General features: G+C 51.1%; 1 protein-coding gene across 1 annotated transcript in view; it reads left to right on the top strand.

Moving 5' to 3' along the window:
- The window catches only part of SIM2 (SIM bHLH transcription factor 2), a 50,002-nt gene extending 33,719 nt beyond the window's left edge, over positions 1 to 16,283 (top strand). The window contains exons 8-11 of the mRNA XM_074325543.2: positions 9,235 to 9,382; positions 10,753 to 10,921; positions 11,536 to 11,944; positions 14,055 to 16,283. Coding sequence (XP_074181644.2) covers positions 9,235 to 9,382; positions 10,753 to 10,921; positions 11,536 to 11,944; positions 14,055 to 14,503 — 1,175 coding nt within the window. The 3' untranslated portion in view covers positions 14,504 to 16,283. The remainder of the gene's footprint in view (positions 1 to 9,234; positions 9,383 to 10,752; positions 10,922 to 11,535; positions 11,945 to 14,054) is intronic.
- Positions 16,284 to 17,001: the final 718 nt, after the last annotated feature.

The raw sequence follows: 17,001 nt of genomic DNA, 5'->3' as shown, positions 1-17,001 counted from the left end.
TGGTCTACAAGGGAGGACAAGCTGGGAAAAGGAGAGCAAACATGAGTTCACAACTCCACGCCTCCCAGCAGCCCTTAGGAGGAACATTCCACCACTGGTGGGAAGGAGAAGGCTGGCCTGCGGCTCTGAGAGAAAGCCTCAGGCCTGGGGGCTCCGAGCCCCTTCTGCTGAGACAGGAACATGCTGGGGACAGTCTGATAACCAGCATGTGAACTGAAAGCAAACCCCTGAATTACATGAAGGGGGAGTTTTCTTCAAAGCGTGGCTGCCATGTGGGAAATTAGGCCTCTGAGCACAGAGAAAGAAAACTTATGAAATTAGAAGTCTTTGCTTTAAAAGTCATTTTTTTTAATCTCTCATACTATCTGGTTAACAGAGGGGAGCAGGGGCTTTTTTCAGGGGAAATCAATACAATTTGTGTTTTGGAAATGTAATGAAAGCCACAATTGTGTTTTGGGAATGTGATAACCAGTGGGGGACCTCTGTGTCCCCTGTCACTGACCGGATGCTTTTCCCAGATGGATTGTGAACTTTGGGCCGTGTGGGGAGCTGGACCACTCTTATGTCCCTTGAGTCAGGTAGATCTGGGCCATTTGGATCTCAAGCCTTCAGCTGTTCCCACTGTAGATGGGTCTTAAATGTGGTGCCAGGGCTGGTATTTGTCCCTAGGAGCCCCAGGCTTCCCCGTACGTCCGGCTTACCAAACCTGTAAGGGGCTTTTATTCAGGAAGTCTCCTGTGATTTAAAGGACAAATTCGCCCTCCCTTCCTTGGAATTTGGACTCTCCAGACATGGCGATAGAACCTGAAAGGGAGGGTGAACACAGGCTTCCAACCCACATGGAGAAAAGGCGGAGTGTTCAGAAACCAGAGGGAGCACGGTTCTCTTTGCCAAATGGGCTAGAACTGGTAAATCAAAGAAAACAGGAAATAGCAATATTGACAATGTTTGCTACTGTGCTGTGCCTCTGACCTTAATGGTGGCCAGGAAACCACCGAAAGGATAGGCGGCGCACAGCACAGCACAGCCGGGCGGGGTCCTGAGCCTGCCTCAGTCTCCCCTCCGCCAGCTTTTTCAGATTTAAACTAGAGGAGCCTAACAGCAAGAAACGAGGCTCTGACCCACTTGGGGTGGGGATTCGTCTCCCAGAGCTCATGCCTTGGCTCCAGCGTTGCTACCACCTTTGGAGTCACCCTCAGGGCAGCCATGACATTAACCTGCATGTTTCTTTCCCCTCCAGAGTCAGAACTTTCAGATGAAGAAAGGGAAGAGAGTCAAGAACCAGAGCATAGTTCTGGAGGGCAGGGTCTTTGCAGTGTGGGGCTTGGGCAGCTTGTCTATCGTCTGGTACCTGAAGCCTCATTCTCCTTCCCAGGCACAGACCTGGGCCGGAGCTCCCCATTCCCACCTCTCTACCCCCAGGGCTGGTTGGCACCTGTTTAATTTCCTTAAACTTCAGAATCTGACCCTGAGTCTGGAGTTCAAGTGCAGTAGTTTATTTGACATTCACTGGAACAAGGGTAGGGAGTGAGAAGTGAGCCAGGAAAGAGAATGAGCCAGAGGGTGGGTGTTGTCTGCTGGCTACTGCCATGGGCGACTGGTCTCAATCCCCCTGGGGACTCAGTTATGACGCCGTGGGGAGCATGAGCGGAGGTACTTATAACTATTCCTGCTAGTCTGAGGGCTGCTCTTGGGGGTGTTAATTCCCCGGCTTTCCCACATCTGTCAGAGTGGGCTCAGCCAAAGAAAGGCCTCAGGGGGGTGATGGGGTGCACTCCATGGTGAGGGGGAGGGGTGCAAGAGGTATGGCCAGAGCAAAGACTCACCTCTTCACAGTGTCTCCTCAGCTTCCTCCCTTCCTCGGCCTCCTGGCTTCATGAAACTGTCCTCCATTCAGCCCGCCACCCCCAAGCTGCTCCTCCTTTCCCAGCCTAGTCCGCCATCTTTTCCTTGCACACATGGGTCACCTCTGTCTGGGGGTCCCTGCTGGCTGGAAGGAGTGTCCTCCATACCCAAGTCCCTGCCCTGTGAGGGCTGAAGCAAGCTGAGTCTCCCAGGCTCTCCACTTCTGTTCCCACTCCCACCTTGGTGCCAGTGGCTGCTGTCTCGACCCAGGGGAGGCACGTCCAGCTCCTCCAGCCCTGCCCAAGGGACCTAAGTTCTTGTTTCTGGACAATGCTTTCCCCTCATGCTGTTCAGATCCTTATGGGACTATGCTAGTCAGCTGTGGCTGCTGAAACAAAATGCCACAGACTGGGTGGTTTAAACAACAGAAATTTGTTTTCTCACAGTCCTAGAGACCAGAAATCTGGGATCGAGTAGTTGGGAGTGCTGGTTTCTTCTGAGGCCTCCCTTCTTGGCTTGCAGACGGCTGCCTCCTCCCCTGTCCTCACATGGTCTTCCCTCTGTGTGTAGCTGCGTCTTAATCTCTTCTTATAAGGACACAGTCTTATTGAATTGCAGCCTGCCCACATGACCCCATTTTACCTAAATTGCCTCTTTAAAGGCTCTATCTCCAGATACTCTCATGTCTTGGAGTGGGGAGGTTAGGTCTTCAACATAAGCATCTGGGGAGATACAATTCAACCTAGAACAGGGACTTCCTTTAATATCTCTATGTTATCGCCCAAGGAGTGGGCACAGGCCCTTTCACACAAGTGAACTGGACAGACTGGCTTGGGGAGCACAGGTCAGAAGACTGAGAAGGCAGGATGTGTCATTACAAAATTCGACTTTTCAGTCCTGTCCCATGGTGCTCCGGTGACTGACAGCAGGGCTCGGGGGCATGGCCCAAGGGGAGGGCGGTGGGGCAAAGGCTTCCTCTTCTAGCCTCCTGCCCCCCAGCTCCACCTGTACCCCAACAGTGGCCTCTGCCAACCTGGGACCCAAGTCCTTCCACCCAGACATCTGGAGCTGGCCTGGTGGTTGTCCCAGGAACACAGCCACACAGGGCGGCCTTTGCTGCTCCCCTTCCAACCACCACAACTGAATGTGGCTGGTGGTGGCCAGCAGCTCTGGTGACCCACACATCTGGGCCCGTTAGGACTCCAAGGCCACAGGGGGTGCCTGGCCGCCACCTCCTACAGTGAGATGTATAGACACATCTGTGGTGGCAGTTTGACGGGCTCACTGAGCACAGGAGCAAAGCAAACAGCTGCCGACACCCAGGACCAAAGGGAGGTCACTGTCCTATTTCCCAGGTCAAGCTTTCTCCACACCGTGTCCAAAACCCACGAATCTCTGGCGATGAGCCGAAGGGCTTTGCTGGACGTAATTGGACGTAAGGAAGTGGTATTTCTGGAGGAACGTAGGCAGCCAAATGATTTTCACACATTCTTCAAACTACCGTAACTGGGAGCAGGAGTCCATAGGGTGTGACGAAAGCATGGCCCCTAAAGATAGGGAGGTCAGCGCCTTGCAGAAGGGCAGCTTCCTGAGGGGAAGCAGGCTGGGCTGTGCGGTTCTTGGGAGCACTGGCATCCAGAGGTCAGCAGGATGGGACCTGGCACCTCAGCCTCTGGGTGGGTCACTGTGGGCCTGGGCATTCCCAGGTGAGCTGCGCAATCAGACCATGCCAGGCTTTCCCCAGAACCTTCTGTAAGGAAAGGTGAACATGGGGGACGTCTTTGACACTCCCAGTCCGGTCCATACCCAGCCGCCCAGCCGCCCTGCTGAGTGTGGCTGCAGGGCAGGCATGACATAATAACATGGCCTGAAAGAGAATTCTTTCTTATACGTGGGGGGTGCCAGCAGAGGGCTGTGCTCTCCTGACCTCAGGGCCTGGGGGTGGGCAGGGGCAGTCTGGTGCACAGGTTGGGAAGGGATCATATTGGTAAACTCAACGATTTGTGTTGAGGGACACTGGGCAGATTTCTTGTGGACACTGGTTTGGAAGAACCATGGCTGTTTGTGGCGGGTAGTGGAGAATTTCATAAGATAGGCCCCTGTCCAGTGAGGGCCAAGCCCAAATCCCAAAAGGAACACAGGCCAGGTCCAAATATCAAAACACTTCAATGTCACAGAAAGGCTTCAGACTGAATATGTGGTCTACAAATTTCAAGCAATACCTGTTAGGACAGAATTATAGGACAGCTGGTGTAGACCCAGGGAGGACACACCAAAGGACATGCAGGAGTTACAAACTCAGATGCTTGTGGGGCCAGGGGGCGAGGCACATAACATGAATGTATGAGAGGGCAAGGGTGGGGCACGAGGGAATGGGACAGCTGGTGACTAAGTGGAGGCTACACGACCCACCCAAAGGCTTTCTGAGTAACAACAAGGCTATGCCACTAACAAAGCCTGTCTGTGGACACAAGTGGTGCATGGGATATCAGTTTGCAACTATTCTATAGCACAGCTATGGACCAGGGACAAAGGTCTTGAAATAGGTGAACTTGAAGGGCGTTTCCAATCACTGTGAGGAGTTCTGATTCACATTATGGGGGACGCTAGCCTCTGCTGCTGGCCCCGCCGGCCTCTGGCCTAGAAATGGACAATGGAGCTTAATTTGTCCCTACTGATCCTTGTTAGATGCTTCCTCTGAGCTGTCTGGAAGTGGAAGTGGCTTTGTCTTGCTGAGAAAGGTGTGGGGAGCCTGTGCATTTGGGGGAGCCATGAACAGCAAAACAGGAAATGACCCTGGAAAGCGTGGTGTGGTCTACACGTTGCTCTGATCCCTGGAAGCAGTTCTGGACATGGATAGTCATAGATTGTCCCTTCTGCTTGGTGCCAAAGGGGACTCGCTGGGTCAGGCTCAGTCTGTCTTCCATGGTCAGTGTCACTTTGCAGATGTCACACAATATGGCCCTGTGGAAGTTTCCCGCCAAAGTGCTTCTCTCCTTTCCGGGGCTTTCCATGCCTTCTTACCAACAAAACCACCTCTGTCAACAGGCGTGGAGCAGGGATTGTGTGGTGGCCACGTCACAGACTGGAGACCTGCTCCCCAGCGGAGCACGTGACTTGTGTCCAGTCTCAGGGACTGTACCTACCTTGCAGAAGAGACAGGAGCCAGCAGGAGCACAGGGACCAAATCACTGACCATTTCTTCCATGGCGGTTGGTTTAGTTTCCTGGAGCTGCTGTAACAAAATACCACAACAGAACAAGAGCATAGTTTTGGAGGGCGGGGTTTGTGGCTTAAAACAACAGAAATGTGTCTCACAGTTCTGGAGGCCAGAAGTCCAAAATCAAGGTGTGGGCAGGGCCACGGTTCCTGGGGGGGCGGGGGGGGGGGCTCTGGGGAAGGATCTGTCCCTGCCTCCTCCAGCTTTCGGTGGTTCGGTGGCTGCTGGCATCCCTTGGCTTGTGGCCACATACTCCAATCTCTGTCTCCATCTCTCTGTGTGTCTGTCTTCTCCTCTCTGGCTCCTATAAGGACACTTGTTATTAGATTTAGTGCCCACCCTAATCCAGGATGCGCTCATCTTGAGATTCTTAACTTTATTATATCTGCAAAGACTTTTTCTCCAAATATGGCCACATTCACAGGTTCTGGGGGTTCGAATGTAGAACATATCTTTTGGGGAGATACTTTTCAACCTAAGACAGGCATTTTTGGTCAGCTCCTTCTTAGCTCTTCAAGTTAAAAACTGAAATAGAAATTGTGCTGCAGGCCGAAATGACTTTCCTCCCTGAGGCTGGCTCCTGGTCATGGCTGTGCCTTCAGGAGGAATTCTGGAGTGAACCGGAAGGCCACCTACTTTTCTGGAGAGCACATTGATGGAGCTAGGATTTCCATCCCAAAGTGGCCTTAGGAAACTGGGACCACTGGCCTTCATCTAGGCCTGGTGTTGGACATCTGTGGCACAGAGGTGCGAAGGCGGGGCCTGAGCGCTCAGCACCTTACGGTTGGGGGACATCTCCCTGCCCCGTCCATCACCACCATAAGCGGGGGCATGCTACATGTCACTCTAACATGGGATCGTTTCTGACAGCTAATTAAGGACGACAGACTGGACGGGGAGCTACAGCAAATTGAAGACTGTTGTGACTAAACGTCTAGGATTTCAACTTGGACTGATATGTTGACTATCTTCATGGGTCACAGAAAAGCAAAAGCAAAAAAAAAAAAAATTATATGTCTATGTTTGGCCTCTGGATTTAAGCTCCATCACAGCAGAGTCAGGGAGGTTCAGAAATAACAAAATCTGCAACTTCCGCCATTTGAGTCCTAATGTAAAATATTTGGAATAAACTGGCTTCGTTATGTGCCACTGTGAGATGATCACAGGTAGGTTTTAGTTGTGAGAAATAAGAGAAAGTATAAAATACAAGATAAGAAACAGGAAAAGTACATGGTCCTCCCCCCAGGGGCTTTACAGACGCTGCCAGGAAGAGGTTTCAAAGTCGAAGAGACTAACAAGCATTTCTCTTGAAGAAAGAATGACTTCTTGGGGAATCCACAGATGGGACCCCAGTCTGATTGTGTTGCATCTCATTTGGGGCCATACGCACACTGGTTAACTGAGTCTCCCCTAAAAACTGCCCCCCCCCATATAGCTGCACAGAGCCTTCTGGAGGGCACTGCCCCTCCCCCACAGTCCCACTGAGCAGTGGAAGGTCAGAACCCCCGGCTGGGACCCCAGCTGTGTCCTCCAGCTTCGTTGGCCCCAGTTTCCTGGTGATGCCCACCTCCCACCGTTGCAGTGGGGTAAAATGCGGCCATGTGGCGAAAGTGAGCTTTGTTGTTGAGAAGGCAAACCCTGAGAGGAGAAGTGCTGGACAGGCTCTTTCTTACTACCTTGGCCGGCACTCTTCAGCGTGGGATCTTGTTTCTGCCAAGTGAATCTACTGTGGCGCACATGGTGGGCAGAAAAGACAGGGCCTCTGCGCTGACCCAGAGAAGCCTGCCTCTCCATCTGGGGGATGGTTATTACGCAGCAGTACCGCCATGTTTGTCCCTTGCTTCATCCCTGAGGGGTGTGGGGTCTAATGTATGTTGCCATTTCTCAAACCTCATACAAACGGCTTGCTCATGTACAAAATAACGAACTTGTCATTCTGATTACAAAATGAATGCCTCCTTATTGTTGGAAATTTAGAAAATCAAGGAAAGGAAATTTAAATGACCTATAATTTTATCAGTCTGATAGTGAGAGTTAATATGTATGGAGTCCTTCATGCATATCTGCCACTGTTCTAAATCTTCGCATAGATTAGCTAATCCCCACAACAACTGGCTGGTGTGGGGACTGTGATTATCCTCTTGTTATAAATGGGGAAACCGAGGCACGGGGGGTTAGTGACTTGTCCAAGATCACACAGTCAGATGGGGTATGTGTGTGCGTGCATACTTTTGCATCATTAAGATTTTTCTCTGTGCAGTTCTGAATCTTGTCTTTCCTTCACTTACCATTAAGTCATACACCTTCCCCATAATGTTACAAATTCTTATTAATCATCATTTTAATGGCTGCATAGTACTCCATAATTTATTTACCCTCTTCCCAGTTATGGGATGGTTAAGTCCCCCCTCCCTTTTCTCCTGAGTTATAAGCAGGACTGCAATGAATCTCTTTGTACACGAGTCTCTGTTGACGTTACGTGTGATTCCCGTAGGGTCAGTTCCTAGAAGTTAAATCAGGCTGTCAGTGGGTGTGAGCCATCACACTGCTTCCAGAAGGACCACACCAGTTCACGCTGTGTCAGCACGTGACGATGCTTCCCACCGTAGACGAGCCAACATCACCCGCTGTCATTTCATTGTTGTTCTTTTTTTTTTTAGATAAAGTTGGCCTAATATAAAATTCACCACTTTGTCAGTATCTTTACAGTGGTGCGCAGCTATCAGCTTTATCTAATTCCAGAACATTTTCTTCATCCCAAGAGTGAGCCTAGTCGTTAGCAGTCACACCCAGCCCTCGTCCTCCAGCCCCAGGCAACCACGAATCTGCTTCTGTGCCTGTTCCGGACATTTCCTAGAAATGGAATCATGCAATATTTGTTTCTTTTTAAGCGTCTTCTTATTGGCTGGATGGTATCTAGCCCTGAGTCAAACAAATGAGTTGAAATGTGTTTACAGTTTGTATGTATTGTTTGGCGAGCTGTGTGTTCCTGTCCTTTGCCCCATTACTTGCAGGGTCTTAGAGTTTTTATCAGTCTGTTTGAACTCTTTCTATATTAAGGCTAATAACTCCTTGACTATCATATTTACAGCAATTTTTCTTCTGCACCAGAATATTTTGCTGCAGGTGTTAAAGTGGATGAGAAAGAGCCACCTCAAGGGAAAAAGAAGTCACACAAGGCGATAGAGAGGGTTTGGGTGGAGAAGAGGGAGGGGCTCTAGGTACTGCGTAGCCTTTGAGAAGCAGGAATGTCTTGTGGCCACAAGTGACCTGACCCTCCAGAGGTGCCTTTTTACACTTTTGCTGGCCTCCCCCTCCCTGGAGAAGGTTGAGTCAGGCTCTCCCTTCTCCACTACCCACCCAAAGCTTCTGGCACTTTCCTCCCCCTGTAAACCTCCCCCAGCTCCTGGCTCGCAGGCCCCGAGGGGGATCAGTGTGGTTTATGGTTTATGTGCAAACAGAGGCGTTGGCAGTGAGCTGCTCGGCAGCCTGGAGTTTGCACTGTGCGTAGAAGATGGGCCCATAGGCCCCGTTTTCAGGAACTACTAGTCAAGCAGGGGTCTGTCCTGCATGAGCAACATAGCAAATTAATGGGCCTGAGGGTTAATGGGAAGAAAATATAAACAGAGTAACAGTTTCACTGTGAATACACACATGCTCTAGGGAACAGCAAATATCAGCAACAATTTGACACTTAGTTGAATGCATTAATTTACTATTTTGTTTAAATAACTGCTTCACTCTCCTCTCCCCACATACACTCTGCCTATTAAGGATTGGAGGGATTATAACATAATCATGGCATTTTGGAAACTAAAAAGCAAGTCCAATTTTATCACTCTGCCAGGTGCAAATGTCGTTGGGGACTAATTGTTTTTCCCAATGAAAGCAGTGACTTAAATTTGAGTTCTTAACAGGGGAGGGGAGAGACTGATTTCTCCTTGGACCCCTTGGAATCGTAGGCAGAAATGTGTATGCGTTTGTGTGTGTGTGTGTGTGTGTGAAAACTTTCCTGCAGAGAAAGCCACCCTCTTTGTCCAGTTCTCCCAGGGGTCCTTGACCCCAGACAGGTTCAGAAATAGGGCTATAGGTGATGAGCGGGGCAGTGTCCCCAAGGGCGGGCGGGGCCTGCGAATTGTCTTCAGCTTCACACCACCTTGTGCTTGCAGTGCTGGTGAAGGGCCAGGTCACCACCAAGTACTACCGGCTGCTGTCCAAGCTGGGCGGCTGGGTGTGGGTGCAGAGCTACGCCACCGTCGTGCACAACAGCCGCTCGTCCCGGCCCCACTGCATCGTGAGTGTCAATTATGTCCTCACGTAAGTCAGACGCATTTGTTTCTCTCCTTGCTCTGTCTTCTCCCTTGTCCCTCATCGCTTGCTCCAATAGTTCTCTCTCTCTCTCTCTCTCTCTCTCTCTCTCTCTCTCTCTCTCTCTCTCTCTCTCTCACTGTTCATTTGTCGCCTGTTTTGTTTTTATTTGAACAATCTGTTCAGCATTGAGGGAAAGGTGCTAGGGAGGAGGGAGCCCCGCTCCAGGCATAGATTAGGATGGGATCGGAACCCAGGCGAAGGGTGTGTGTGGGCAGAGGCAGGTGGGGGATCCCCCATCTTGAAGGGGATCTCCCCCCGCATCTGAGACAGGGATGTGGGTCCCGGACCAGGAATACAACCTTATGCTCTCATGCCCACGCACAGCTGGGTCATCTTGCAGGCTCCTGCCATCGGGGGCAGGGGGTAGCTCGTATTTTCCCGTCTCCTATATAATGCAATATAGGGAGAGCAAATGATGGTGAGTATTTGGTCCCTTTAAAACGCCAGGTCAATTTCAGTGGCAAATACTATTAAGACCATTAGAGGCAACAGGACATAACTGTACTTAAGACTATATATTTCTCTCCGCCTCCCATGCTATTGTATGTTAAATCACCTTGCCCCCCCCCCCCCCACCTTCCTGGCCCTGAACTTGATAGCCTTGCAGCTCCCCCAGCCTCGCCTTGAAAGGGCCCTCATGTGTACTAATGCAGCGAGGAGGAGGCTCTGTGCTCTTTCATAGAATGATTGCCAGGTCACTGGGGGTTTTGTTTGTTTGTTTGTTTTTGTGTTTTTTAGAAGTAGAATACTTTTAGCAAAACTGTAGGACAGAAAACGTTTTAGCCTCTTAATGGTGCTTTCTGAGCAAACAGGTGTGGACCAGTATCTGGGCAACTTCCCCTCCCATGAACATGACGGCACTGAGCTGGGTCTTTCTTTAGGGCAAAAATGGACCCCTGGAAGCCAGGCTCCTGGCTCCTCACAGGTTCCCTCAGTCACAGCTCTCTGGGTGCTAAACAGAGGAGCAGCTCGGCCAGCTACTCAAATCGATAGTGTTTCTGCCTTTCCTTTTTGCGCTGATGCCTCCCTCGTGGCCCGTGGTGTCCCCAGGAACTGTGTTTGTGAACTTATGGGAGTGGAGAGAGCTGCACTGACTCCCTGCCATTCCTGCCGATTAACTGCCCCCGCTGAGCCCAGGCCTGCAGGATGGCTTTTACAATGAGGGTGACCTGTCCTTTTCTCAAATCCCACCTACATATGACCTCAGTGAAATGACTCACTGGAGCTTTGACATGAGCTGGCTCGGGGGTGGTGCCCGGGGAGTCGCGCTGCCTGGCAGCCTGCTGGACACCACTTGTCCCCTTCTTGCCTCTCAGGGATATTGAGTACAAGGAACTGCAGCTGTCCCTGGACCAGCTGTCCACGTCCAAGTCCCAGGACTCCTGGAGGACTGCCTTGTCTACCTCACAAGAAACTAGAAAATTAGCTAAACCCAAAAACACGAAGATGAAGACAAAGCTGAGAACAAACCCTTACCCCCCACAGGTAACACACGCGTCCTGCGGGGGTGGGGTGTGGCTGACATCTGTCGCAGGGGTCTCGGGACACCAGGGTGCATGAAGGAACAAGCAGACTGTGGTGGCCTAGCAGAGGTCTCCCTGCCTGGAAGGTCCCTGTGGAGTGAAGCAAAGTCCCTCTGGGATGTCCTGCCCACACGATAGAGACGCAGCCTGAGGTGTGCCGAGCTAACATCCGGGTAGCCCCGTGGGGTCTAGGAAAAGGAAGACTCAACGGGGCAGGCTCATCAGCTGGCTCGAGTCTGTGGAAATGTGGGTCAGAGCACCAGTGCAACATTTCCACAGCATTTGTTTCTGTTCATGAAAACCTTCCCTCTTTTTTTTAAAGTAGTTTGTGAACTCTCAGAAATAGCATGTGGCAACGTGTGTCTGGTGTGTTGTCAACTTTGGGTGGGGAGAGCTCTTTGCACCCTGGGGGGGGTCACTGGGGTACTGTGTGCTATACACTGTCCCCAGTGGGGCCTCGCAGTGGTGTCTGGGGGGGGGGGTGCAGCCCTGGGATGGGGTTGGGCAGCAGAGGCGGGAAGGCAGCTCCCCACTGGCCCCTCAGCTGGCCCTTCTTCTGTCTTCTTTGCCATGCAGCAATACAGCTCGTTCCAAATGGACAAACTGGAATGCGGCCAGCTCGGAAACTGGAGAGCCAGCCCCCCGGCCAGCGCTCCGGCTGCCCCAGAACAGCAGCTCCATTCAGAAGGCGGCGACTTTCTGTACGCCCCGTCCTACAGCGTGCCCTTCTCCTACCATTATGGACACTTCCCTTTAGACTCTCACGTCTTCAGCAGCAAAAAGCCGGTGTTGCCAGCCAAATTCGGGCAGCCCCAAGGATCCCCATGTGAGGTGGCACGCTTTTTCCTGAGCACGCTGCCAACCAGCGGCGAGTGCCAGTGGCATTACGCCAACCCCTTAATGCCTAGCAGCCCGTCTCCAGCTAAAAACCTTTCTGAGCCGCCGGTGAACACTGCTCGGCACAGCCTGCTGCCAAACTATGAAGGTGGGTCATGTTTGCTTGAGGGGAGGGGGCAGGGCTGTGAACAGCAGTGGTGGCAGCGGTGGGTGGCACATGGAAAAAGGGTCCTCACACTTTGGGTAAACTGTTCCTTTTTCTACTTCTAAGTAGGAATTGCTACACTTTTCCTGCTCTCAATGCAAGTGTTTCACGAGAGTGAGTAAAGCTGGGTGACCTAATCCATGTGCTTTGTGGGCACAAGTGACAGTATAAAGGCCAGAGGAAACCACCCTCCAAAAGGGTTCAGCCACCCTCCAGCAAATCCTGGCCTCGTTTGCTCCCCAAAAGGGAGACAAAGTGATTTTTAAAAATCAGCTTCCAGGTACTGAGAATGGCCCAGCGGCATGTATTTTACAAGATTATGTTCCACTACATTCAAAAATGAATATGGGAGACTATTGGTTTTCTTCCCATGCCAGTTTTCAAAGTATGGAAAACAGTGGTGGAAATTCATGGGCTCAGGGACAGAAATGCCACTCCCAACCCAGGGCACGTAACATACCCCGCCCAGGACTCTGGTTCGTCATCTGTAAATGGGACCATAAGCTGTGGGATGTGCCCACCCCAGGGCCAGCACCGTAGTTGCTTACCCAGCACATACTAGGGGTGTCCTCTGTGGAGGCGCCACCAGCGATCCCAGGCCCGGACAGACTCCTGTTTGCTCACTGGGCCAACCCCAGGCAGAGGGTAGAAGGTGGGGTTGAGGATTGGCTGCAAGAGGTATGTATAGTCCTGTTTCACCCTGACCGAGCTGCTGCTCACAGAATAGACAGTGCAAATGTCCCACAGGGGTCACTCAATACCCGGTGAATGCCATGTGTCCCAGAACCAGCTGCTTAAAGAGGAGAGCTCGCTGGGGTCCCCTTTGCCCCCTAACGTCCTCTCTTTGGAGGCAGGTAGGGCTCTGTTTCTCCTCCAACTGCTTTGGGAAGCTTACTCGGCTCTGACCAACTTTCCTGGGCTGTGAAGCGTGGGAGAAATCCAGCCTTGGAGAGTACCAGGACGTTTCTCAAAAGTAGCTAATTTAAGAAAAGGACATACTGTACCAGCCAGCAGGGCAGTGCACCTGCCTTTTGGCCTGGGCCTGCTCCCTGAGCTAAACTTCTCAGATTGGGATTCCCAATACCCATCAGTGCACTGACTGGGTCCCTCAAATAACCAAGGAAGGGTTCCGTGAGGTCTACAGAAAGACAAAGCAAAGGGTTTTGATAACAGCTGAAAGTATTATCCACTTGAGAGTGACTTGAAAGAACTATTTTTCTTTGTGTGAAGAAATTGGCCAGTGATACAACACAGCGTTTGATTTTTTAAATTGCTATTTTGAAAGTGAAAGAGGTTAATAACCACCTCATTTGTTACACACTTGGTAAAAAATGGACCAAAGGTGCTAATTTGGGGCAATTTGTGATCGACTTCCTAGTCTTTTTGCTACTAAAGAAAGACGAAGGTTGTCTTAAGGTAAAAGACATAGGGACTAATTGATTGCAGGCATCTAGTTAGTGAGGGTGGTTATTATTTTAATTGTGAAGCACTGAAGGGAGCAGGGTGATTACTACTCCACCCTCCCCACAGAGGGATAAGCCAAAAAAGATCCGGGCTGGCTAGGGCCACCTAACACTAGGGCGGTGGAAGTCTCCAGACCGACGCTGTCCAATTTGGTGGCTGCTAGCCACGTGTGGCTCCTCAGCACCGAGATGTGGCAAGTGCAGTGAGAGGTGCAGTAAGTGTCTGCATTGCAGTTCAAGGACAGAATCAAAGAATAAAATATCTCAATCATTTTAAAATATTGATTACATGTTGAAATATTTTGGATATGTTGTGTTAAATTATGTTGTTAGCATTAATTTCACCTGTTTCACTTAGCCCTTTAATGCAGCTACTAGGACGTTTCAAATTGCATCTTGCGTTTGGACAGCGCGGGCCTGGGGCGCACGAGGAGCAGGGACCGTGGCAGCTCCGTGGGTTGAGCGCGCAAGCGCGCGACGCGGGTGGCCGAGGGGTGGTGGTGGTGCCTGGGCTCGCCGGGTTGCTGTTGCTTTGGACATGTCCCCGTCCTCCCCCGCGCGGGCGTCTAACGTGTCGCCTGTCCCCGCAGCGCCCGCCGCCGCGCGCAGGTTCGGCGAGGACACCGCGCCGCCGCCGCCGCCGCCACCGCCTCCGAGCTTCCCGAGCTGCGGCCACTACCGCGAGGAGCCCGCGCTGGGCCAGGCCAAGGCCGCCCGCCAGGCCGCCCGGGACGGGGCGCGGCTGGCACTGACCCGTGCGGCGCCCGAGTGCTGCGCGCCCACGGCCCCCGAGCCCCCCGGCGCGCCGGCGCAGCTGCCCTTCGTGCTGCTCAACTACCACCGCGTGCTGGCCCGTCGCGGGCCGCTGGGGGGCGCTGCGCCCGCCGCGCCCGCCCTCGCCTGCGGCCCCGGCGCCCCCGAGGCGGCGGCCGGCGCGCTGCGGCCCCGACCCCCGGGCCCCGCCGCCGCCGCCGCGCCGCCCGGCGCGCCCCTGCCGCACTACCTGGGCGCCTCCGTCATCATCACCAACGGCAGGTGACCCGGCCGGGCCGGACCGCGGGGTCCTGGGGCCGTCCGCAGCAAGAAGCCATAGGCTAGGTAGGCCTCCGTGGCTCCTGTTTCACAAAGTCCAGCCGAGTTCAGAGGGGCGAGCTGTATATGCACGATTTAAATTAATTTATAAAGAGACAACTATTTTAATAGAACTCCGCAGCCGACTTTTAGATTTTTACCGTAGATGCCAGAAGGGCTGGGTGTAGAGGACGGAGACCCACCTGATGTGGGGGAAAAATGACCGCCAAACTTTTGTTCTCCAAGAGCCGGGTTTTCCCAAAGGGCAGATCTGGGCGTCCCTGTCGTCCCACGTGTGACTTCAAACAACCCCGTTTGGGGCACTTGGTTTCCTCACCTTGAAATCAGGTTTGCACGCCTTGCCTTGTCCCTGATGCTCACCAGTCCCACCAGGGGATAGAGGAGTTTCCGCTAGACAAGCGCCCTCCCCTGTAAGGACACCCCACCCTGATGTGGTCAGATGTGCCAGGCGGGGCAGACCGCGGGTATTCACAGCCTTTCAGATTCTTAAGTCCAGGCAAATTGTGATTGTTTAAGTCCAACAAGTAGAAACGATTCTGCTGTCCTTTAAAAGTCATTCGTGAGTCTCATTAAATGTTGTTTTAATTTAACCCTTTCTTCGATACGAAAACCAACAAGCCCAGATCAAGGGGGCGACGAGCACGGGTGTGCTTCGTAAATCCATTCACAAGCTCTTCCTTCCTCCTAACGCCTATGAACTCTTGATAACACCAAGAATAGCACCTTCAGAATATATTGAATAAGCATTAAATGCAAAAAAATATATATAGCGAGATATTTTATGAGGGCATGTGGATGACTGAGGTGCGAGATGCTATTGGCTGCCCCTGTCAACTGGTTCCAAGGCAGAATCCCTCTGGCCACACACACCTGGAATTCCCTAGGCTCGTGTTTGCTACAAGCAGTGCTAATAAAGTTAGTTAAATTGCATGTGCAATATGGAAAATTGTCAATGCGCCTCGTGGAAGAAAATGTGCTAAAGGGATGTAGTGAAAATGATGTATCCGTTGTTTTAAGCGTTTTCTGCATTTATACATAGCAAGACAACTACATACGAACACATCATGTGTGTAACCGGTAAACAGAAATCTTTTATAAAGCACCAGAGGTGTTTTATAAATAAACTTCCATTAATTTTTTATTTTTATATTTTCGCTTCAAAATTTCACCATTTAAAAATCACATCATGGCTCTGAAGTGGATCGATGCTTTGAACCTTCGTCTTCCAATTTGCTCCACACTCTAAACACTCCATTTTGCTGATTTTTCAAAACGGTTTACTTTTAGGAAACTCCACCTTTTTGAGTGGAAAGGTTTTCCACAAATGCCTTTAACTCATTGTTCTAGAATCAAAGTGCACCTTCATCAATTGTTCGCCAAAATGTGAAACGATCTGTTGCCAAGCCAGTGTCACTATGAGGACTTGCCTGGTTCACCTGGCAGGGTGTCAGTTATCTTATGGTATGAGGTGAAATTTGCAAATTTAGGAGCAGGCGTCACGCAGCTGAGGGCTGGGTCATAAGAATGGAAGGCACACACCTCTTACTGCACTTAGCTCTGCCTCCTTTGTGACTGGCGTGAGTGTGTCCACATAAAATAAGCCTGAGGTACTGGTATTACTTTTTATGCTCATGAGTCTCGTAGTTAAACCATGATTCCTGGAAGGTGCAGGTGTGATGGGCAAGAGGTACCACCTGACATGTTTCAATAAAGTACCGCAAAATGCCTTTGTGTCTACCTTGTTATTAACCATTGGGGGCCGGATTTAGCAAACACAAACCACGAAGGCTTTCTGAGCAGTTTAAGATCAAAAGTTACTGTGAAGAAAGACAGTTAAAGATTTACAAATGATAACGTAAATAGGCTTAACAATGAGTGTGTGTGTACTTGAAAAATATGTGCTAGGGAAAACTTACTTGTCTAAACAAACATCACAGTTTTCATAGCCTAGAACGTGCAGGAAGGTTCCCAAGCAAGCTGGCTTTGAGGCGGTCAGCAGCTCAGTGCAAAGTTAACAGAGCAGTTAGTTACTATGGCAACCTAATATTGTTACCTCCATCTTTAAGACTCTGCACATTTAAGGGGGGTATTGCTTCTTGACTTCTATTGAGGGTCTGGCAGGGGAAGAGGAAGCATTTTAATCAATATGCCTTTCACACACAAACACACACACACACACACACACACACACACACACACACACACGAAAAACATTATAGTGGGTCCTAACATGTTGACAAAAATGCCAGATAGAATGGGTTTGAGAAATAAGCCCAGTTCAAGATGGGCTGGGGCCTCCACGGGGCCTCCCAGGGAAAGGAATTCCTTTATGTTCATGGAAGCCCTTTCTAGAAAAGCCATTCCATTCATACCTTTGTAGAGAAGTGAACAGGGTATGGAGAAGGGCTGCTCTGAGGAAATCTGCAAGAGCCTATATTTTCTGCC

The sequence above is a fragment of the Rhinolophus sinicus genome, chromosome 17, assembly GCF_057876585.1.
Source record: "Rhinolophus sinicus isolate RSI-liver-muscle chromosome 17, RSI-T2T, whole genome shotgun sequence".
NCBI lineage: Eukaryota > Metazoa > Chordata > Mammalia > Chiroptera > Rhinolophidae > Rhinolophus > Rhinolophus sinicus.
Note: the sequence above shows the minus strand (reverse complement) of the source record. Positions and strands in the feature narration are given on the sequence as shown.